Source organism: Bos grunniens, chromosome 1 (genome assembly GCF_055505025.1).
Source record: "Bos grunniens cultivar Pamir isolate PY7600 chromosome 1, Bosgru_T2T1.0, whole genome shotgun sequence".
Classification (NCBI taxonomy): Eukaryota; Metazoa; Chordata; class Mammalia; order Artiodactyla; family Bovidae; genus Bos; species Bos grunniens.
The window spans coordinates 8,550,498-8,573,848 of record NC_141165.1 but is presented as its reverse complement, the minus strand read 5'-3'; the positions used below and the strand labels follow the sequence as shown (position 1 = coordinate 8,573,848).

The window sequence follows — 23,351 nt, the reverse complement described above, 5'->3', positions numbered from 1 at the left end:
CATGTACATTACCATATGTAAAATAGACAGCCTAGTGGGAAACTGCTCTGTAACACAGGGAGCTCAACATGGTGCTCGGTGACAACCTAGAGGGTGGGGGGGGGAGGGAGGTTCAAGAGGGAGGGGACATATGTATACCTGTGGGATACATAGGTATGCATACAACATGAATGTTGTACGGGAGGAACCAGCACAACATTGCAAAGCAATTATCCTCCAAATAAAAAATTTTTAATTAAAGAAACAGAAGTCAGCAAAGGAGAAAAATAGAATTTGAACACAGAAAAAAAAAAAATTTGTGTTTCTAACAAAGTTCTCAGGTCAGGCTGAGGCTGGGAGGTCTCCCTTTGAAAATGATAGTTACCGAGAATGTTCCCCAATTTAAGATTTGCCTGATGCCTCACAATCAGATTCGGTTTAAACACACACTGGGGCAGGAAAGCCTTCAGTGATGCAGTGTCCTTCCCAGCGCGTCCCACCTGGAGGCACGGGATTGCCCGTTTGTCCCCATTCTTGGTGACGCTCACTCAAGGTGGTATCCCCCAGGTTTATCCATCAGTCAAAGAGGATTACCCAGACCTGTGTTTATTTTCTCGCTTTAAGATGTTAAACTATTGCCTTAGTAAAGGGATTTTAAGAGGATGCAGACAAGCCAGCACTGACCTGTGTACCCAGTACTTATAGTAGAGAGGAAGAACGCCGTTGGGCCCCTGGTCCTGAAACACGTCAATCAGCTTCTCCAGCACGGTCACCGTTCGGGCGACGAGACAGTCGGCTCTCAGGGGCTGTAGCTCTGCCCCGTGTTCCTTATTGTATTCTGTGATGAGATCATTGATGCATATGGTAGGGTTGCTGTTCGTCACGTTAAATCCACAGCCTGAACGGAGAGAAACGATGGACAAGGTGAGCAGCTCAACCTACTGAGACATCACACGTCTCTCTTGACCGCCTGGATAAAGTTACAGCTTTTACGCTCAACTTGCTGCTTTCTTGTCCTCATTTCGAGGTTTTTTTTTTTTTTTTTTTGTCTCTGGCCAATTAGAGAAGGACTTATATCTCAGAGTCCATCTTTCTTTTTCATCCTTCCCTTACTATCCTCATCAAACCAGAGCCATTCCAAATGTATTACACATTAGTTGGAAAAGAAAAAAAAGCAAGTCACACTGGATTCAATTAAGCAGAAAGGGACGAACAGGACAAAACAGAGTTGCTTCTTAAATGATACTTCCTGTGGTCTAGCCAAGAATGGGAGCTCAGTGCTGAACCAGATATAAAATAAAATCTCTTGTTTCTTTTTCTACTTGAATAACAGAACACATGCTTGAAAATAAATAATTTTATTCAGGTCTTAAGGAATAAACTCTGGATTCAGAGACTTCCAACCTCGATCATGGCATAACCCCAAACACATCTTTTAATGCTTTATCCTTGCAAGTCTTTGGTGCTAGGGTTACGTTGTTGGCAGAGGGCCAACCCACGTTCAGTGGCTCTTTCACAGGCCCCTAAACCAAGGCTTCAGGAGAGAGTTACCGGCTTATCTCTGTCGTTACTTAACACCGCTGTTCTCTGCCGGCTGGGGGTGAGGGGGGTCTTCAGAAAAGCTGAGACTTAGTTTTCAACAGGGCCTGAATCAGCCTCAAAGAGGGCTTCAATAAGAAGTGAAATACTGCAAGAACTAGGCAAGTGAGCCGACCATCTTTCCAGGGCCTCTGAGAAGAAAAGTTCCCAAATACTTGTCTTAGATAGAATAATAACATTCATAACAACAGTACTTTTTGATAAATGTTCTGAGCTGTTTTCGGTATGAAGGGAAGGCTTGGCTGGCCCAAGGTTGTTGTTATTTTTTTTTAATATACTGGCTACTAAAATACAAACCAGTGTAAATGACACCTGGGGAAAAAAACAACTACAAAGCAGGGAAGACTTTGCAGTCGTTCGTTCGCACTTTCACCAACAAGACACAACAGCGGAGTACCTGTGCCGGTACACGGCATTCACCTAAGCGTCTGCAGCGCTGAAAAACTCCCGTGTACCCAGAAAGTGCACGGTCCTGGGAAAAGAGCCACGTGGACTGCTGTCAGCTTAGGCTGTGTCTTTCTAAGGACCAGCAGGCGCCACTGATGGTGACTTCTTGAATCTTTCCCCAAAGATGCCCTCTGTGCCCCCTGCTCACCTCCCACGGCCTTAAGACGTCAATAAAAGCTATGGATTCTATCAGAAGCAAGTTTCGTTTCCCCTCACTGACAGAGAGTTCCTCAGCTCCCTGAAGCCATCATTTGTCCCTATTCAGAACCTCTGTATCCAGCCCAGTTACTCATTTACACATGGGAGACGGAGCTTGGAGGGGAGGAAATAACTTCCCTCGAATAACACTGCCAGTTGGCAGCAGCGCTGGAAACACATGCCGTGTCTTCTCTGGCTGGCACTGCCCACACACCATCACACGTTTTCTGTCCACTGCTGATTTCTGAACCCCACTCCAGTTCCTCTGGGCATTAGGGAGAAGGTGATGCTTGGATGATCAGGGACACCTAGGACTTCTCGAACTGCTTCTGAATCCACCCCCTTGACTGATGAGGAGGTGCTGAGGTGAAACGGGGAATCTTTACCTCACCCTGACCAGCCTGGAGTGTCTTCTGAAGGTCAAAAAGAAGGCAAATTTTCCATGGCCTGGGAAGGTCAGATTAAGAATGCAAGGACACCCATCCTTGAAATCAACTTTTCTTTTCTTATTACCAAGCAACAAAGTGGATATTTTCATCATGTCTAATTCAACAAGAAGCGGGAGTGTAGAGAGGTGTAAGAAAACGCCTGTTTGATGCGATACCCATGTGGTGGTTTCCACGGCCAGAGGTACAAATGCTAAACTCTCTGAAAGGCTTTCTACCCACCTGGCCTGTTCTGCATACATATTGTGTTCTGTAAGTCAAAGCTCAAAGAAAAAGAAATCCCAGATGATAATCCACTCCCCTCAATGGAGCCATGTGTGAGCCATTTTATTTCTATAATCTAAAAATTATAGAACTAATTAATAGGACTATTAATCTAAAAATTCTGGGGGTAAGGGCTTTAAGAACTTACCAATAAGTATATAGAATGTTTCTCCCATAAGTGTTGAGTTAACCAAAACTCCACCAAGCTTCATGAGGTCACTGTAATAAATATCATTGGGCCACTTCACTCGCAAATTGATGTCCTAAAAGGAGAATCTGCGAATTAATCAAGCAGTCTCAAGACACAAAGGGACCGGGAGAGGTCATCCAACTTAAAAAAGAAAACACTGGGACGACCCAGAGGGAGGGTAGGGGAGGGAGGAGGGAGGAGGGTTCAGGATGGGGAACATGGGTATACCTGTGGTGGATTCATTTCGATATTTGGCAAAACTAATACAATATTGTAAAGTTTAAAAATAAAATAAAAAAAAAAAGAAAACACAAAGATGAGCAGAATATTCTAGAAACGGGCAGGAATAGGGAGTCTCGTGCTCTCTTCTTTTTCAGACAGCCGATAACCTCTTTGGAGCAATACTTGGAGTATTAAAGTTCCCCGCGGGGCTAGAGGAAGGAGACCTAAAGAACACAGGAATCTCAGTCTCCTCTCCCTCATCACTGTGTACCGCCATCAGAAACACTCTGAAGACACCCATCTTGGGAATTAAATTGATTATCCCAAGATCCATAACCACAGCACAGGGGACCATCATGTGCTAGGGAGGAGGGCGGGGGGGTGGGGGGGTGGGGGGGGTGGGGGGGGGTGGGGCTTAAGGCAGGGAACAATACTCTTGGGGGCTCTTTTTCCTTAAGGACCTCCTGCTCCAGAGTGAAGGATGGCCCTGAACCAACCAGAGTCAAGCAGAAATGTCTTGAGTAGAATGCTATGGAGATACACAGGAGCAACACATTTTACTGAGTCATATCACATCATGTATGGATGTGAGAGTCGGACTATAAAGAAAGCTGAGCACCGAAGAATTGATGCTTTTGAACTGTGGTGATGGAGAAGACTCTTGAGAGTCCCTTGGACTGCAAGGAGGTCCAACCAGTCCATCCTAAAGGAGATCAGTCCTGGGTGTTCATTGGAAGGACTGATGCTGAAGCTGAAGCTCCAATACTTTGGCCACCTGATGTGAAGAGCTGACTCACTGGAAAAGACCCTGATGCTGAGAAAGATTGAAGGCAGGAGGAGAAGGGGACGACAGAGAATGAGATGGCTGGATGGCATCACCGACTCAATGGGCATGAGTTTGGGTAAATTCCAGGAGTTGGTGATGGACAGGGAGGCCTGGTGTGCTGTGGTCCATGGGGTTGCAAAGAGTCGGACACAACTGAGTAACTGAACTGAACTGACTGATTAGAGGATACTGAGTTTATTAGTCTCCATGAAGTGCCAGCGGTCAACCTGGGTAACAGAAACAGAGCGGTCCAGTGGCCGGGGCAAGGCTGCCTGTGCCCTCTGGGGAATGGCCCGCGAGTAGACACTGCCTTGAACTGGGCCACCTGGAACCCCACCTCCTGCCATGACTGTGAAGTTGAGGCACACAGACTGGGTGCCCGAGGTTTGTTTAGGCCTATAAAAGAAGTCTTTTCACCAGAAAACACGATGGATAGATAGACTCACCCAGTCCAATGTGCTTCAGTCAAAAAGAAAGAAAAGGAAAAGAAAGGCCTGCCTTTACTAGGACATTGGACACATCTCTCAACAGCACAGAAGGGAAATTCTGGGAAATGAACACATTCCAGCAAGCCCGAAGCTGCTATCAAACACTTTTAAAACTCCAGGAGCTCTCTGCTGCCAGCTTTACAAAAAGCAGGCTGAGGCTCCACACACAGCAGTCATTCAGACACGCACACACACTACAAGCACGCCTAAACAGAGATGTGCGTGCATGGCAGGGGTGTATCAGTGATGAACTGCACATACCTGGTACCCGGGGATGGATCTTACCGCCTCTACGACGGCCAGGGACATCAGATGCTGGACAAACGGAATCCTCTGTCCCAGCGGGGATCTCAGTGGGATGCAGACCAGCAGGGTGGAAAGGGCGCATCCCAAGGGGCTCAGCCAAGCATTCTTTCCCCGCCCTGGAACACAAGCCCCGTCAGGAAACTGGCCAGCCTGCCCTGTGAGCAGACTGAGGTGCACATAATGCCAGAAAAAATGTGGAGGGCTCAGAAACACAAATGCAGGATCTGTCCCGCTGGAACAAACCGGGACTGATGAAAACGCCTGGAGATTCTGGGGTTAACTCAACAATAGAGAAGCTGTTTAAAATCTGAAGCTCTGTGGCTGAACAAGTTCCCGATAATTAGCATAATGTTCTGCCTCATGTCATCCATGCTTTGATGATTCAAAGTCTTACACAGTGTCTGAACCTCACTCTCGGTTTAATTCTCACCATATGGCAACTCAGGCAGAAACAGAGACAGTGGGGAAACTGGACCGAACCTACACTGATCCAGGAGAGGTCCTGGAAGCCACGTTTTTTAGCAGTGATCTCAATTGTGATGGTCTCACAAAACCATTGAATTGTACACTTTAAGTGGGGGGACTGGATGGTATATGACTTACAGCTTGCTGTTATTTATTTATTTATTTATTTTTTAAAGGAAGCTGAATTTGAAAAATGATTCCTGATATTAACCCTTGAGTTATTTTTCTTAAAAAAGAAGTTGAGGAAATAAAAGAGAGAGTATACATCTCTCAAAAGAGAGGTATAACATAATTTCTTCCCTGGCTCTTTGTTTTTTTTTTTTAAACTACCTTATTGAGCACCACAGCCTCGAATAATATTTTTTTCTTTCTTTGAGTTATGTTCAAAAGACATGCTCAGGAGAAAGAAGTGGAAACAGTGGATTTCTCATTTCATTGCTTCTTCTGGAAAGGGTATAAGAGCCTCTGAGAGTTAAAAGTTGGGGGTCTGCCTGGTACTTGCTGGGGGTGGGGAGGGGCAGGGGACAGTGGCCCACGTATGACCCCTGAGCAGGAATAATCTGCTTGCAGCTGGACCCCAAGTGGATTCTGGGAGGATGTGGGCTCCTTCCTCTGAAGGTCAGCAGCAGGTGGAAGCTCTGGACAGCCCTCTGCTCCTTGGTGGGCACTCAGTGAATAGGCACTGCCCACTGATCGAGGGCCCACTCCATGCAAACTCCAGTGCCAGCCAGGGTGGGGGCTGGCAGATGAAAGACATGTGACACTCGGTCTAGACACGGAAGGCACCTCCCAGAGAACCTTCGGGAAAATAAATGCCTCTCTAACATAGTTATTATTCACAAACGGCAACGCATTTGTGACACGAACGGCAATGTGTCAGGAAGAGGAATTTACAAGATGTAGGTTAAAGAACATTAAAACAATCACAGGCGGTTGTCAAGTGATTTAATAAACATCTTGGTTGGAGGGTACACTTGAATTCTACTGAAGTTCAGTCTTCTAATCAATTTCCCTTCCTCTTCCTCCATTTTAGGGCAATGTGAAAACAAACAACTTCTGACTTGAGTCAGCTCGAGGATCAGCACATGCAATCAATTGGCCCTCTGGCCACGAGAGAGTCACAGATTTTAGAAAACAAAAACAACAGAAACAGTAACAAAAGATGACTGACCTTTGCCCTGCGTCTGGCGGACTGCGATGGCTATTAAACCCATTTCCTGCGGCATCTCAAACATCAACCTGCAAACGATGGGAAAGACCGGTGAGCCAGAACTGGGACAGGACGTGGGAGCCTCCGGCTCAAGGTGGGGGACGCTGCTTGCTTCCATTCGCGAAAGTGTTAGTAAGCAAGGGCCGTCTTCCGGGTTTCAAGGGATACTGAGCCCATTCCCAGCTTCTGGAGTGAGAATGATGGGAAAGGGATGCAGGAAACACCATTTAATAAGGAAAAAAAGGTGGGCTCGGGGGTGGGGCACGTGTACCTGCCCAAGCTATCATTCAGTTTATCCAAGACATTGTTAGGTTATATTTCTTCAGAATATCCTATCAAATTCCTCCTTCCCCCGGTGGTGTCCCCTTCTGCGAGTGACAACTAGCAATTCCTGACATTTGTTTCTACTTAGGGCGTGTTTCTGTCTGCACACTGGAGCATAATCATAACAGAAGTTTCTGATTATTCAGAAAACTAATATGGTGGCAATAAAGCCGTTTAAAAGACACACTATCCCCCGAGAACTAATTATGTTTTAACTATAGTAAATAAATCTACACCTTCTGAGAACTCAGGAGAACCTTGGATCCTTTTAGGCTTGAGTTCGGCTTTTAAAATGGTTTTTATTTAAAAGAATACAAACTTCCCTTTGGGGGAAGGGTAGAAATGTGCACTGTATCTCCAGCAAAAGAGTCAACATGAACTTTTTTTTCCCCCAAGAAAAGGAAAGCGGGGTGGGGGGGAAACCCTCACTCTGAGAATTTCCTCAGCTCCATTCTACCTGTTTAACTCACAGGGGGAAGGTTTTCCTCTGCATTCCCAGGAAATGAGCAGGCATAGCTCTCGGTGCCTGCTAAGTCGCTTCAGTCGTGTCTGCCTCTTTGCGACCCCATGGACTGTAGCCCGCCAGGCTCCTCTGTCCCTGGGATTCTCCAGGCAAGAATCCTGGAGTGGGTTGCCGCGCCCTTCTCTAGGGGATCTTCCCAACCCAGGGATCGAACCTGTGGTCTCCTGCACTGGCAGGCGGGTTCTTTCCCACTAGTGCCACCTGGGAAGCCCCCTAGCTCTCAGTAGGACTTGTTAAAGTCAAAAATCAGACCCGTCAGTGCAGCCGCCAGGATGTCTCTGAAATACTTTCTGGGCGTGAGGGTAGTAGCAAGGGCGGAGGTGACAGCGAGGTGGTACTCTGTTCGGAGGGTGGGTTCCAGAGCATCCCTGCGCTGAGAAGAGGGACCACGCTCAGAAAGCGCTTCCTCCTCTGTCTGGCTCGGGGAACGGAGTGGAGCGTTAGACACAGTGAGAAAAGTAGAATACTTAAAGGCCAAAACACCCAGAGCGCCTCTCTGTGACCCTGGCGGGCAGAGCCTCGTGGTGCCCAGGTGCGGTGAGGGGGAGCCCTTGGCTGGCTAAGAAGAGCCTGGCCACCCGGGGCAAGGGCCGGGCGGGGCCGACAGGCACAGGGCATGCCAGCGAGCAGGCAGCCCCCTTGTCTGGGTGCCAAGCCCACTTCCATCTCACATGAAATACAGCTCCAGAGGTATTTCTCTTGGACACCATGAATAACCCATTGAGATCGGCTCTGCTTATACGCTGCTGGGCTCCAAGAATAAAGCGTCCTTTTCTTGCGTGGAAAATCCAAAGAAGGAAGCTTTGTCCACGTGGGGAGATAACATTGTCTTCTCTGGCTCAGCAGAAACCCAGCTACCTTCACCTAGGCTCGGAAGGCTGCTGGGCTCTGGGGTAGGGGGGCAACACCTAACAAAGTTTTCTATGCAAAGGGGATTGGGGGGGTGGTGATTTTGCATGTGTGAGTAGATTGCAAAGGCTCTTTCCATCTCGGATGTTCTGTAAATAAATAGGTAGATGGTAGACAGTCATGTCTAGAGCCAGCCACGGTGATGGTGGAATTAGGCATGGGGAGGTGGGAAGGTTCAGAAACCAAACACAGGCTTCCAGAACAAAGAAAAATGATGAAGGGAACATACGCACTAAACTACTGGAGGCTTGGCAGCAGTGCACAGGGCATATTGATGAGAAGACTGAGCTTGTGAAGCTGAAGGCCAAGAGGAAATTCTGCGAGGAGGGAAACAATGAATGGGGCGGGCGGGGGGATGGGGAATGCTTAGTTTGAGCCAGGTGAAGACGGCTAGGTTTATTTGTGCGATCTGAGATAGCTCTGGGGGCAGAACCACATGGCTCATGGTCCACAAAGAAGCATTTATGAACTTTGGCAAAATGGAAAATTTGCATCTCCGAAGGTGGAGTCGCTAGGTTGCCTTAGCAGAAAGGAGACACCCTAAATGCATTTCTAACCCGAGCTGATGTTGTTCTGACAAAAGGAAAGAGAAAAAGGGGGGGAAGGCGGGGAGCAGGTTACATAACAACACCTCCCCACCTCTGTGGTTTTTTTCTTTGTTGGAAAAGGCTGTTTGGTAAACGGTTCCTGTGATCAGCAGCCAGGGGCAGGCACTGGGTACCACCGGGACACGGGAGGAGACTGCTCTGTTTTGGTACACTTCCCTTCTAGCTCAGTGGTAAAGAATCCGCCTGCCAATTCAGAAGACACAGGTTTGGTCCACAGGGCGGGAAGATCCCCGGGAGGAGGAAATGGCAATCTACTCCAGTATGCTTGCCTAGGGGGTCCCATGGGCAGAGGAGCCCGGTGGGTTATCCTCCACGGGGTCACTAGAGAGTCAGACACGACTTAGCGACTAAACAACAGCAGCTTCGGGCTGAAATACGCGGAGCCCCAAGGCTCACCTGGCAAACAGGACAGGGCCAGGGACACCTTGTTACTGAGGACATCGCAGTTCCGGCTGCGTGCTCTGCCAGCCAGAACCCCCCGAATGTCACGTGGCTGTGGGAGTTAAGTTTCAATATTTAAAACTAACCTAGAAGACAGACCAGGATAAGCTGGTGAAAGTTTAGGGTGAACAGAAGTTTATATTCAGAGTCAAATCAATCTACTTTGAGGATTCAAACCTAAAGACATAGTCCACACTCACCACAGTGCTATGAAAGTGAAAGTTTGGAAAAAACATAAGAGTTCACTGGGGAAATGAGGCCGGTGGGACAATCTGCAGTCATCATAAATGATAATTATGAAGATTACATAACAACACAGAAAAATGCTTGCAATAAATTTTCAATTTTAAAAAACAGGATATGAAACCCACATACACTTTTACCCCAACTGTGTAAAATTCACAGAAAAGCAAGGGAGGGAGATTCGGCAAAAGAATAATTGTGGCTATATTAGGATGATTTTATTTTTTAAACTTTCTTTAAGGTGACTGCTTACCTGTTTTTTTTTTTATTTTATTTTTAATTAGAGGATAATTGCTTTACAGTTTGTGTTGGTTTCTGCCGTACAACATGAATCAGCCACAGGTACACACCTGTCCCCTCCCTCTTGAACCCCCCTCCCACCTCCCACCTCCCACCTCCCACCCCATCCCACCCCTCAAGGTTGTCACTGGGCACCAGGTTGAGCTCCCTGTATTACACGCAACTTCCCGTTAGCTATCTATCTTACATGTGGTAATGTATATATATCAGTGCCACGTTCTCAGTTCAGCCCACCCTCTCCTTTCCCCACTGTATTCCTGCCCTGCAAATAGATTCATCAGTACCATTTTTCCAGATTCCATATATGTGTGTTAATATACGACATTTGTTTTTCTCATTCCACCTCACTAGAAGTGACTCAAATTCATTCCTTTTGATGGCTGAGTGACATTCCATTATATATATATACACACACCACAACTTCTTTATCCACTGATGACTGCTTGCATTTAATTTGAGAAGCATTTTTGAAAAATTTGGGGGAAAGAAGCATGGTTTTTATGTTTAGATATAATATTTGTTGGCAACCCACTCCAGTATTCTTGCCTGGAGAATCCCATGGACAGAGGAGCCTGGAGGGCTACTGTCCACTGGGTCTCAAAGAGTCAGACACAACTGAAGTGACTTAGCACACATTCGTAATATTTGTAAATATGTCAAAGAATAGGACTAAAAGACCAGCTTTAAAAATAAGATAATAACAGTCACCTGTAGCATCCATTTTATTATAACCAATGAACAAGACTTTATTTAATTTGTAACTAAAGAGCAGAAATTCTTAAAACCAGTCTGTTCATCTGCAATGGGAGCCTTAAAATTTTTATACCTTCTCACCCAGTGACTATATCCCTAAGATTGAATTCTAAGGAGTATTCAGACAGGGAAACAATAATTAAGGGTCACAGCTATTTCCTCACAGCACTGCACGGTGAAAAAAATCATAAATAGTACAAACAGCCCACAATAGAGGAAAGAAAAAAAATCATAGTATCCCCAACATGAAAAAATATCATAACGCCATCAGTGATACAGGCAAATGCCCACTGAACACCATTAGAAGATTTAAAGAGTGTGGAAATTCCTACATGCAGCATGATTCCACAGGTGCTTTAAAATATACTTTTAAAAATTATTAGGAAATATACCAAAATATTAGCTGTGGTTACTTTAAGTTATGAGTGTAGTTACTGGAAAAACACAGGAAAGTACAAAGCAGAAAAGTCATCCAAAGAAGTCCTTCTTAGAAATGTATATTCTTCTATACTTTTCGTCTTAAAAATACGACACACACACATACACACACACAATATATTATACAAAATATTTTCTGATGATTGGAAGGATTGCTCATTTTGGATCTTCTTTCTTTCTTTCTTATTAATTTTTGGCTACACCAACCAGGGAACTCATGCCCTATGCAGTGAAAGCAGAGTCTTAACCAATGGGCCACTAGGGAAGCCCCTGAACTCTTAAAATGAAGTAGATATTTAGTTATGGACATTTTTGTTTTGTTGGTAATAAACAAAAAAGGCTTAAAAACAACATCATGATATGATCCCACCTATGTAAGCTATGTACTCCTATGTGCATTCTTAGACAAACACAGGACACCTATTAACGTTGGCTACCTCCAGAAGGCGGATGTAGAATGATACCACGGTTTAGTTTCTTCATTGTGCTCTTCTGCGTAATCTCTGGGAGTTAAGATTCCAAGTGGTTTTTAGTTTCATTATATTTGTGCAAGTTTTCCACTATTTCTATACTTGGAGTGCATTCATTTCATCATCAGGAAAAAAAAAATGGTTTTTCAAATGTAGTACATTGGGAACACCAACCATTATATCTGAGCATCACTGTTTTTTAAAAAAAGTTCAAAAGCTAAAATTTAAGGATTTTTAAAAAAAGTTTCACTCTAAAAGTACAATCAATTTTTTAAAAAGTTGCCTTCTATTCAAGAATGCACAGTATCGCTTTTGGAAAGAAAATGAATAGAGTTTTCTGCTCCCAAGAACGTGCATACTGGAGCGAGGAGGGTGACAGGGCTCTGACATGCTCAGGGAGATGGTCTAGGGTGAAAGATGCTGGACCCTGGACCAGCGACTTCAGAACAGAGGGCCAGGCATTCGGGGGCCAAGCGGAGACCAGCAGTCCCAGAGGAGCACGGGGTTATCGAGGGACCAGGGGGTTATTGCTCCTGGCGGGAAAGGAAAGGTTCCAGGGGAACTTGAGACATGTCACGGCAGAGGTGACTCAGGAAATGGAACAGGTCCGGATTCGAACCCCAGTGTTGACGTGAACTAACATGGAGTGACGGGCTCCTCCTCTCTCCATCTCTCGGTCGCCTAGGAAACCGAACACCTGGCGCGGTCTCAGGCTCCCTAAGAACGAAGCGTGAAGATACACAAGATGCTCCGTCACAGCGTCGGTGCTTAAAGCATCACTTCCTCTTGGTTGTAGATCCCAGAACTTCGTACTTCCAGCACAGAGGAAGGCTTTGCATTTCCTCCTCTTGGGGTAAGGAGGGTGGTCAAGGAGAAGGAGAGGAGAAGAAGGGGTAGAACACGTCTGTTTTTGGACCGTTCACAAAGTCTAGAGGTAACGTCTCTTCCCCGAACCTCTCGCCCCCTCTCCCATCTCTCTTACACACACATACTAACCTGATCTGAAGCCGGGCTAAAAAGCGTTTAGATTAACACTTACAGCTGGGTTGCAAAAAATCTTCATTTCCAGTTTGAGGGACTCTGAACTCACTTAGCAAAGGTATAAACGGTTGGTTGAAGTAGCTATTTGACTTTTTAAAGATAACACGTTTTTAGGTTATTGCTTTTAGAGATGACACATTTGTATGTTACTGCTTACAAATAATTGTGGTCAGTGACACACACAGGCACAGCAGTGTTACTACTGTAGTTCTTCTGTTATCTTCTGGGTTTGACATTTAAAGCTACCCATCATCAATCTACCTTTCTGGAATGCTATTAAAGAAGTAAGCTCTAGATCATTTTCCCTTAGCCGTGTTTGGTGTATAATATAACAGGAGGAGCACTTATTTCAGTTAGAGGCAAAGTGGGAATGTGGACTGCCCAAGAGTAGAACCATCACGCCTCCCCTGGGTGCGCCCCAGAAGCAGAGGCCCCACCTGTCCTCCTGTTGAAGGATGTCTGGGGTCAGCTGCTCTGGTAGGCTTCCATATCTCCTAGCATCCCAGGCACTCATAGGTTTTTATCTAATCTTCTCCATTTCCAACCTCATACAGAGCAGCATCCATTCTACTGCCAAATCACTTAACTGCTCACGGGGAGGGCGTCCTGTGGACTCAGCTTTCAGACTGAGGCACCTTCCTAGTCCATCAAGCATTTATTGTCTTTGGTCTGTATTACTCAAGATAAACTCAAACCATTGTTTCTTACCCCTGATATTGCTCCATAAATACCAGATGTCTGAGCATCACCTCCATGGACAGAGGAGCCTGGCAGGCTACAGTCCATGGGGTCAAAAAGAGAGAGACATGATTTAGCGAGTAAACAACAACAACAGTAACGATTTCACCTGCAACCTTAGACCAATGCTGTTACAGAACTCACAGGGGCATCCCTGATGGCTCAGTGGTAAAGAACCTGCCTGCAATGCAGGAGATGCAGTTTTGATCCCTGGTTGCAGAAGAGCCCCTGCAGGAGGAAATGGCAATACACTCCAGTATTCTTGCCTGGAAGAGTCCATGGACAGAGGAGCCTGACAGGCTATAGTCCATGGAGTCACAAAAAGAGTTGAACGTGACTAAACAACAACAACCTCTCAGGCCCAGTTTCCAAGGCAGTCCTGATCCTAGATCCTCAGCATAACATTGCCACCACACATGGGAACTCAGACCATGTCCTAACCCCTCCACTAGGAGTCCCCAGATCACAGCAAGCATCTTCTCAACGCTCCTCTCAGGCTGATCAGAGTCCATCATCTTCAACTGGAGCCATCATCATGGCTCACTTACCCCAACAGAGGGCCTTTTGTTTGGAAACGCGGCTGCCATTTCAGAAGGTGGACTGACTCATCTTGACCACAAGGAAAGCAGACATCTGGGAATCATTTTCCTGAAGGCACTGTAGACCTTTCAGCTTGGTCACCTGGAATCAATGCTGATTTTCTACACTACAAGTCACCCTTTACAGGCATTATCTCATCTACACTTTACAAGTCAGATGAGGACACAGTCTTGGAAAGGCGAAACCACTTCTCTGAGGCCACGGAGCCAGCATATCAGGGATTCAAGTTCTGGTTGGTTCTAAGGCCCATGATCTTTTGTTCTTCGTTTTGCTTTCAACCTTTTACTTTGAATAAAACCAGACTCACAGAAAACTTGTGAGGATACTGTATGATGAACTCCTACCTGCCCTTCCACCCAGCATCACCGACTCGACGGACATGAGTTTGGGTAAACTCCAGGAGTTGGTGAGGGACAGGGAAGCCTGGTGTGCTGCAGTCCATGGGGTCACTGAGAGTCAGACACGACTGAGTGACTGAACTGAACTTCACCCAGCACCCAGATTTCCCAAATGTTGACTTTTTTACCACATAGGATACTCCATAGTCTGTCCATAATTGTTTTTTCCAAACTATGTGAGAGTAAGTTGCAGCCATAATGTCTCTTTATCCCTATATTCTTCGGTGTATCTTTCCGAAAAAGTAAGGGTATGATTTAACATTAACCAACATACAATGATCAAAATCAAGAACTTGACATTGGCACAACACTGTTATCGAACTCGGGGATCAGCAAACTTTTTTCTGTAAAGACTAGACAGTAAATATTATATAGTCTTTTGTGAGCCACACTGTTTCCATGGCAACTATTCAACCCTTCTGTCTAAGCACAAAAGCAACTAAACACAACATGTAAATACGTCTGGCTGTGTTTCGATGAAATTTTACTGACACAGAAATCTGAATTTCATATAATGCTTGTGTCACAATCTAGAATTTATTTTAATTAATAGACTCTATTTTTTGAGTGGCTTTAGGTTTATTTAAAAAAAAAAAAATCAGGGACTTCCCTGGGGGTCCAGTAGTTGGGACTGCGAGCTCCCACCGTAGGGGATACCGGGTGAATCCCTGGTTGGGGAACTAAGACCCTGCACACCACACAGTGTGACCAAAACAACAACGACGACGAGACCCTAAAGAATGAAAGAAAGACTGAGCAGAACGCACAGGGTTCCATATACTCCCGCAACCTCACCCCAGCGGGTTTCCCTATAATTAACATCTTATGTCAGCGTGGTACATGTCCTATCATCGTGGCTGTTGTTCAGTCACTCAGGCACGTCCGACTCTTTGCAACCACGTGGACTGCAGCACTTCAGGCTCCCCTGTCCTTCACTATCTCCTGGAGTTTGCTCAAATTCATGTCTTGGATGTATGATGCCATCTCGTCCTCTGTCGCCCCCTTCTCCTCTTGCCCTAGGTCTCTTCCAGCACCAGGATCTTAGCGACTAAACAACCACCACCTTCTCAATGCCCTGCGTCAGGAAGCACCTGGTGTTGCCGGCCCCGGGACTGGTGCGTTACCGTTGACCCACTTGGGTAAGGTGGGGTGTGCGAGGGGGTTTCCACTGCCAAGCTGCCAGTTTCCCACTGTAGTTAATTAAGTACTTGTGGGGAGACAAATATCCCATTTCCCATGAAATTTAATCTACTAGTCTTAGCATCCGTAGATGATGATTTTATTCACATCAGTTATTTATTGGATGCTGCTAAAGAGTGGTTTCTCTGACTCCATCATTTCCTCCAGGTGTACTTGTTGCAAGCTACTATAAGGAAGAGCTTTTTATTCTCCTCGCACATGCTTTTCTTTCTTCCTTTCTTTCTAGCAGAGTGAACTTGTGGAGTCTTCTTTATTCCGTAGATTTTTCCTATCATTGTTTATTTTCATGCCCCTATTACCCCAGATTTGGCAAGTAGAAGCTTCTTCAAGCTGATGTCTGTCTGCTGCTGACAAAGCCCTGTCATCTTTCAGCACTTCCTTACTTTTTGGCAATAAGAAGAGGTTCCACACCCATCCTGAACTTTCCCAGGACCAGCCCAGGACCTGGTCTTTTCTCCAAGGAGCTATGGTTCCTTTTAGAGGAGAATAGTGTTTAAAAAACAAATCTGGGTGTTAGGAAAGAACAAAAAAGTGCATATGTTTCCTTCCTTTTTTTCCATCTGTCCAGCCATCTTAAAACCCATGAATTAAAAAAAAAAACCAACACCATTAATTAATTGAAAATTCTCAGTTCCAACCCAACAGCACCAGGTCCATTTTACTCTCCTTTATTTTATTATTTTATTTCACTTCGTTTTGCCACACTGAGCAGCAGGTGGGATCCTAGTTCCCCAACCAGGGTTGGAAACTGCAGCCCCTGCATTGAAAGCATGGAGTCTTAACCACTGGGCCTCCAGGGAAGTTCCTCTTCTCCCCCTTTCTGCATTTGTAACCTCCTTGTCAAATAATGAGAAATCTGGCTCCCATTATCTCAAATATATTTACTTATTTGCTCAACACTCTGACACACAGAAAGTGGTTTCAGAATTGCTGACCTGTGCTACTGTGAAGAACAAATGCACTAACTAGGCTTCTCCAGGTCTTGTCTTTAGCCTGAGGGTATATAGTCAGCGACTGTGCTTTAAAGTTCGTAGGGTTTGTTCTTTTTCTCTTTTACCCGAGCGCAGCTATGTTAGTCTTCAGAAACAAGGTGAGGTTGAACTGCACTTTTGTGTTCCATCACAGGGTCACCCTGCCATTCCTGTTTCTTTATTCTTTAACTTGATCCCAAGAGTTAAAACTGTACAGAAAAGGAAACTCTGAGAAGTGTCACTTTCCTCCCACTTATTCCTTCTACTTAAGTCTTCCCATCAAACTTCTTTCTACAATTAACAATTCAGCTAGTCTTAGTTTCCGGTTTATTGTTCTCGTGATTCTTTCTGAACACGGGAACAGATAACTGCATATTTTTCTTTCTCGTGCTCCCTTACAGAAAGTCACCACTTTGTCAGTGATTATTTTCTTGTGTTTGGCCATGCGGAATCAGATTTTAGTTCCCTGACCAGGGACTGAACCTGTGCCCTTGGACAGAACTGACATCTTGGGGGTGTTGAGTTGTCCTGTCTAGGAGCAAGGAATGGCTTATATCTGTTCATAGGTATACTTTTTCTGAAAAGTTATGAAAATTTATATTCAAGAGTAAAATCAAAATGGGGTCCTTTTTTAAGAATGGAAATAGTGTCGTCCTAAATGTTTAAAAACCAAACACCACCACGCTTGCTCCAAAGTCCATTACGTCTGCGGCGCGTGTCTGCAGAGGTATTCTTCCCTGCTCTATACACGTTCAGTCTCAAACATTCTATTCTTTCCTAACTAGATTTACATAAAGCACTGTAATAAGCAGTTTCCTTGCCTGCAGAGCCAAGTGGCTGCTGAAACATCTGGGCAGACAAAGCAACGTGAAGGTAATGAATTTCTTCCTCTAGAAAGGGAGGCTCCACCCTGCCACTTAAAGGCCCTTCCTGGGCACTGGTTTTTCCACCCCAAGATGGTTGCCATTTCAAGGGTAATTACAAGGAAGAAATCTCTGCCCCTGCCAGCTGGCCCCCAAACCACTGATCCTTTCACCACCCTGCTGCCCTAGATGTCACCCTTCTCCCCTCTCGTGCTCAGACCTCTCTCTGGAGCCTCTCATGCACCCCACCCTGCAGAGAGCAAGCAGCGTGCCAGAGCTTGCTCGACCAGGAAGCTTAGCACCAGCTTAACTCTTCACTCAATGGGACAAGGGGCCTCTTTCTTTAATGCAGGGCTTTGCTCCATGATATGCTGGGTATATCGTCCCCATGAACCAAACCTGGTGCAGAGTCCAATTCTAGAACAGATTTTCCTTCAAATGGTCATTTTCCAGCCCCCTGCTTCCCCAATCCCATTTTCTAGCCAACTCTGTTGACCCGAGATTGGTTTCTGCTTGGGCTCCTTGCTAGTAGAACATTTTATAGCCTGCTCCCTTACTGAATTCTTAGTTTGTTTTGTCATTGATTCTCTAAGGTTTCTCAGGTATGCTACCATATCAGCTGCAAGGAGAGATAGTTTTACTTCTCTCTCCATTTTGGTGGCTGTTATTTTCTCATAAAGCCATATTGGGCTCTTTTACGACCCCTGGACTGTAGCCCACCAGGCTCCTCTGTCCATGGGACTTCCCAGGCAAGAATACTAGAGTGGTTTGCCATCTCCTCCTCCAGGGGATCTTCCCGACCTAGGGATCGAACCAGTGGCTCCTGCTTTGGCAGGCAGACTCTTTACCACTGAGCAACCAGAGAAGCCCTTTCTCAGTTTGTATGCTTCTAATTGACTACTCTTGTCCGTCTGAATTGGCCAACATTTCTAGGATGATGTTAAACGAAAGTGCGGGTTGTTGACTAGAACTGCCCTTGTTCCTGTCTCATTGAGTAGGACACGAGCTTTAGGTCTCAGAGCATCTCACTCCCTCTTTCCCAGTGCTGGGACTCAGTCTCTACTCACACAGATTCTCCAGGGGGTTCTGGGAGATACCATTTCATCCCTTGTCCCTTCAGACCCAGGGGTGACAAGGGATTCCTTCTGCGGCATCTCTAGAGACCCTCCACACATAAAGCCTATCACCCTCCCTCACCTCCACAAGCTTTCCCATCGCCTCAGCTGGACTCTGTCTGTGGTCCTTGTGACTGCCCATCCCCACCACGTGCCCAGGGCAGTGGAGGTACAGTATTCTCAACCCTAAGTCATCAGGACACTTGTGCGTGGAGAGGAGAAGGCACACAGATGAAACGTCAGCCTTCCTAGGGTTTGTCGTGAAAACACTCCTCTCCTGGTATCCTTGTCTTCATCCCCTACCTCTTAAAAAGGAAGCGCTTTCTCGGGCTTCCCTGGTGGTCCCGTGGTTAGCAAGCTGCCTTGCAATGCAGAGGACAGCGGTTCGATCCCCGGTTCGGGAGAATCCTGCCTGCCACGGGGGAACTGAGCCCGTGAGCCACAGCTGCTGAGGCCACGGGCAGCAGCTACTGAAGCCAGGCTCCACAACAAGAGACCCCATGGCAGTGAGAAGGCCGCGTGCTGCAACTCGAGAGGCGCTGCTGCTCATCGCAGCCGGAGAAAGCCCACATCCAGCGATTAAGACCCAGTGCAACTACAACTAAATATTAAAAAAAAAAAAGAATTTCCTTGCTTTAAAAATAAAGTGCTTCTCATTTGATAACTTTTGAGTTTCACTGTCCTTTTATTTTGCTGGACATTTCAGAATCAATCTTCTGCATATGTTTATATATGCTTTTCTATTTAAACTTCTTTTTTTTTTTTTAAATCTAAAAAACATAGTACCATACCGCCAAAGGTGTTAGGAAACATGCTCAAATAAGGACGGGCTCCAAAGACTGCTCTGCCAACAAAATGCCAGTAAAATCTGAAACCCGGGTTCAGACACACTGGGAGCGTTCCAAAATTTAAAACTTAAAGAACTTCTTTATTCCAGTAAATCAGCTTCCCTGTGAATACCATCAAAATCCTATGCTTTAATGAGTGAGGGAATATCAGAGGAAGGGGTGGAGAAGGAAAGGATTTGGACGAGTATGAAATTTAATTTAAAAACTATTATGAGGAGTTTAATTTCCCCCTCCCCCAACTAAATACATAAATCTTTCCCATGCATTTTCTTTGTTTCCTTTTCCTTTGAAAAAACTTTTTAAAGGCATCCTGAACCATCTGAAACCATAACAGAGTACGTCCAACAGGGTGGAGTTTTTAATAATAAATACAGTTACTGGATTCCTGTTAATTAAAATGCCATGTTAGATATATGGAAGATATATGCGAAGAAACGTTACATAATGGTGTGTTCTCATTGAACGTTTAATCAAACCAAGGAGAAAAAGACCTCGGCAGCAAGGACAGTCAGCAACACAAGGCCATGCGGGCCATCTAAGTCCTAGGGACAATAAGAGGCATCAAGAGTAAGGGGGAGATGGCTCACTTCCTGAAGGGTAGAGTCGGGGGACAGAGGACAAGGCACATGAATTGCATTTAAAGATGTGAACACGTGTGGAAACTAAGCTGGCCTTGGTTGGTGGGCACTAGGGCACTGTCACTTCTGCTCCAAGCCCTGATGTAACTCGGGATGCTCTTCTAAGGGCGTCTCCCAGGTGGGATGGGGCACCATTGTCAGTGAGTTCAGTTGCTCAGTCGTGTCTGACTCTTTGCAACCCCATGGACCACAGCACGTCAGGCCTGCCTGTCCATCATCAACTCCCAGAGTTTACTCAAACTCATGTCCACTGAGTCAGTGATGCCATCCAACCATTTCGTCCTCTGTCATCCCCCTCTCCTCCTGTCCTCAGTCTTTCCCAGCATCAGGGTCTTCTCCAACGAGTCAGTTCTTTGCATCAGGTGGCCTAAGTATCGGAGTTTCAGCTAATACTTTTCAGCCAATACCATTTTCATCTTAGCAGAAAACTGGCAATGGAGTGTCTGCCTTTGAGAGAGTGCCAGGCCATTCCAGCTCCAGCACAACCACCATTTAGGGGGCACTTGGTTCGACCAGCCTGAGGGGCTGCTGGAGCAGGGATCCTCTACCACAGTGGGGAATCACAGAAAACCCAACGTAGGTGCTTTTGCTGGGGGGGGGGGTGCATCCCTGGGGTCACCTGTCTATGCCAAGTCCCTGTCCCTGTGCATAAAACTGGGCTTTATCTCTTCACAGGGCCCTGGGAGGAAGGAACGGGTCACCCTGCATGGGCACCCTGAGCAAAGTACCGAGCACACTGCAGTCTTTAGTTAACCCACTGGGATAAGAGATGGACCACTCCCCACAGTGAGCCCTCAAGGAGAGCTGGCAACTTGAGCGCTCTGGATTAACACAGGCATTCTCCACCCAAGGTGCTCTCTCATAAAGACATTCTGGAAAAAGAGGAATCATCTGATGTCTCCTTCTTACATCACTGACTGTAAAGAAGATTAAGAGAAAAGACCCTGGAAACACCTGATAAAGCCATCCAGGGCTGCCTAATGCTGGTGCTCATCATCCCCAGGCCGATTAAGGCCAAGACTGGCTGTGCTGAAGACAAGACCAGAAACCATTTCTGCTGTTATCTAGTTAGTGCAGTTCAGTCACTCAGTCGTGTCCGACTCTTTGCGACCCCATGGACTGCAGCACACCAGGCTTCCCTGTCTATCACCAACTCCCGGAGCTTACTCAAATTCATGTCCATCGAGTCGGTGATGCCATCCAACCATCTCATCCTCTGTCATCCCCTTCTCCTCCCGCCTTCAATCTTTCCCAGCATCACGGTCTTTTCAAATGAGTCAGTCCTTCCCATCATCAGGTGGCCAAAGTACTGGAGTTTCAGCTTCAACATCAGTCCTTCCAATGATATTCAGGACTGATTTCCTTTAGGATGGACTGGTTGGATCTCCTTGCTGTCCAAGGGACTCTCAAGAGTGACCTAGTTAATGGTGTCCATTAACTATGAGGGTTGTCAGGGTTCCCAGTGGATCCTAGCAGCCCAGCGTATATTTCTTTGACTGTTATAGCTCGGCTTGCCTGGAGTTGGGTCACAGGTTTTTCTGTTTCCGTTCTGTTGCATGCACTCAACTCCGTCTAGTGAGCTGTTTGGTCATCACGCCCCATAAGACCATGGCATCTCCTAGGGATGGCACTTGGTCTTCCTGAAGCAGTACTGTGCACACGTCCCCTCTGCAACCATCCTAAATGCCTGCACAATGCACCTCGAGGGATACACACACAGCCAGCCAATCTGCAGGGTACCTCGGACGATGACCCACCACGCCCAGTGACCTGGGTCCACATGCTGCTGGGACACATAGGCGCAGAGCAAAGCAGCGGAGCACGCAGGACCAGAGTTGGTTCTTCTGCGGATCACGGTATCGACAGAACCTCGGACCTGCTGCTCACGCTGCTCCAGCGAATGACCCTCAGGCGAGCCAAGAGCGGTGGGCTGAACTTAGCATCCTAATGAAATGGAGATTGCTGGTGTGCCTCCATGTAATGAAGCTGCCTGGAACTTCTCAGACCGCTTTTTACGATAAGCATTAAAAGGCAAGGAGGAAGACGAAAGTTCCCCCTGCAGACCCCGTCTGTAACGGGGGGCTGAGGAGGCCTTCAGGGCGGGGTCTGGGAGAGAGGTTTATGGACTGGGTTACAGTCGGAGGTCATTATAGAAAAGGAGTGTGTTATTAAAAGTATCCTGAAGTTATAAAAACTCAGAGGATTTTTTAGCGAGGATGAATAACATCTTTGGTAAAGATGAAGTCATGATACTCTGGAGCAGGGGCGGGAGCTCTGATTGCAGTCACCCCTTTTCCTATAAACTGGGGTGCAGCCGTATGCAGTTCTTGCTGGCAGTGGATTTTGTTGTTTTTGCAGGGCAGTGTGAGGAGTATATTCTTTGAAAAAGAAAGTTCTAGTGGGTATGAGAGAGTCCCTCCAGTTAGCAAATGAATGCATCGATTGTCCTATTAGAAAAGGGCAACAAAACAGTCCATTTCCTACAGCCATGCACGCCATCTGACATGACCTGCTTTTTCTTCTTAAACACTTCCACACCACCTCCTCCAGTAATTGTCAAAAAGAGAATGAAAATGTTGAGTCAGACAACGGTAGTCTGGTGTGGTGGGGAAAAAGTCTTCTAATACAGTTCTACTTCTTACAAATGAATTCAGTTAACTAAAGTATGCTAAAAAAAAAATGACTGGGCTTAAACTACGAAAGTAATTTAAATATTTTGCCTATAATTTTGTCTGTGCCCATCAACAGAGGAAATTCCAATTTAACCTCTGTCCAGATAGTAATCGTAAATTCTAAATTCATGGCGGTTAAATTAATATTTTCCCTTAACAATGGTTAGAGGTATGCAGGATTTTTAATTTATGAAAGTAATCATACTATATAGGTAGTTTGGAAAACAGAAATGAAAGCTTTAATTATTTATCCTAACAACTATTATTACTTTCCCATATTTCCCATATTTTCTAGTCCTTTCATGCATGTACGTTTCAAAGGTTTTAATCTTCTAACTATAATTTAATGGCTCTGGCCATTTCTCTACATTGTTAGTCTTTCTGTTGATGGATAACATTCCCAGTGATTGTGTACTATTTATTTAATTATAAATTAAATTACTGATTGTGTACTATTCCTATTTGATTATAAATCTTCCAGAGGATGGATTTTCGCATATACCTGACTATTTCTAGATTACTAGAAGTAGGATTATTGGGTCAAAGAATATGATCTTTGATTCCTGATGCCTACTTCCAAATTGTTTTTTGAAAGGATTTTCCAATTTGCATGTCCAC

General features: G+C 45.7%; 1 protein-coding gene and 1 long non-coding RNA gene across 14 annotated transcripts in view; one reads left to right on the top strand and one right to left on the bottom strand.

Annotated features, from left to right (window-relative positions):
* HLCS (holocarboxylase synthetase) overlaps window positions 1–23,351 on the bottom strand; it is a 224,918-nt gene that overhangs the window by 4,531 nt on the left and 197,036 nt on the right. For all 13 annotated transcript variants that reach the window (XR_015167038.1, XR_015167251.1, XM_086409499.1 and 10 more), the window contains 4 exons: window positions 6,602–6,669; window positions 4,921–5,081; window positions 3,082–3,196; window positions 664–877 (listed from right to left, as the gene is read on the bottom strand). Coding sequence is in view for 11 of the 13 variants with exons in the window: in XM_086409499.1 (XP_086265625.1) it covers window positions 664–877; window positions 3,082–3,196; window positions 4,921–5,081; window positions 6,602–6,669 (558 nt within the window). In the remaining 2 variants the exon portion in view is untranslated. The remainder of the gene's footprint in view (window positions 1–663; window positions 878–3,081; window positions 3,197–4,920; window positions 5,082–6,601; window positions 6,670–23,351) is intronic.
* On the top strand, window positions 6,552–12,426 carry LOC147378921 (uncharacterized). Its single transcript, XR_015167536.1, has 2 exons — window positions 6,552–6,691; window positions 12,335–12,426. It is a non-coding gene; the product is annotated as an uncharacterized LOC147378921 (long non-coding RNA).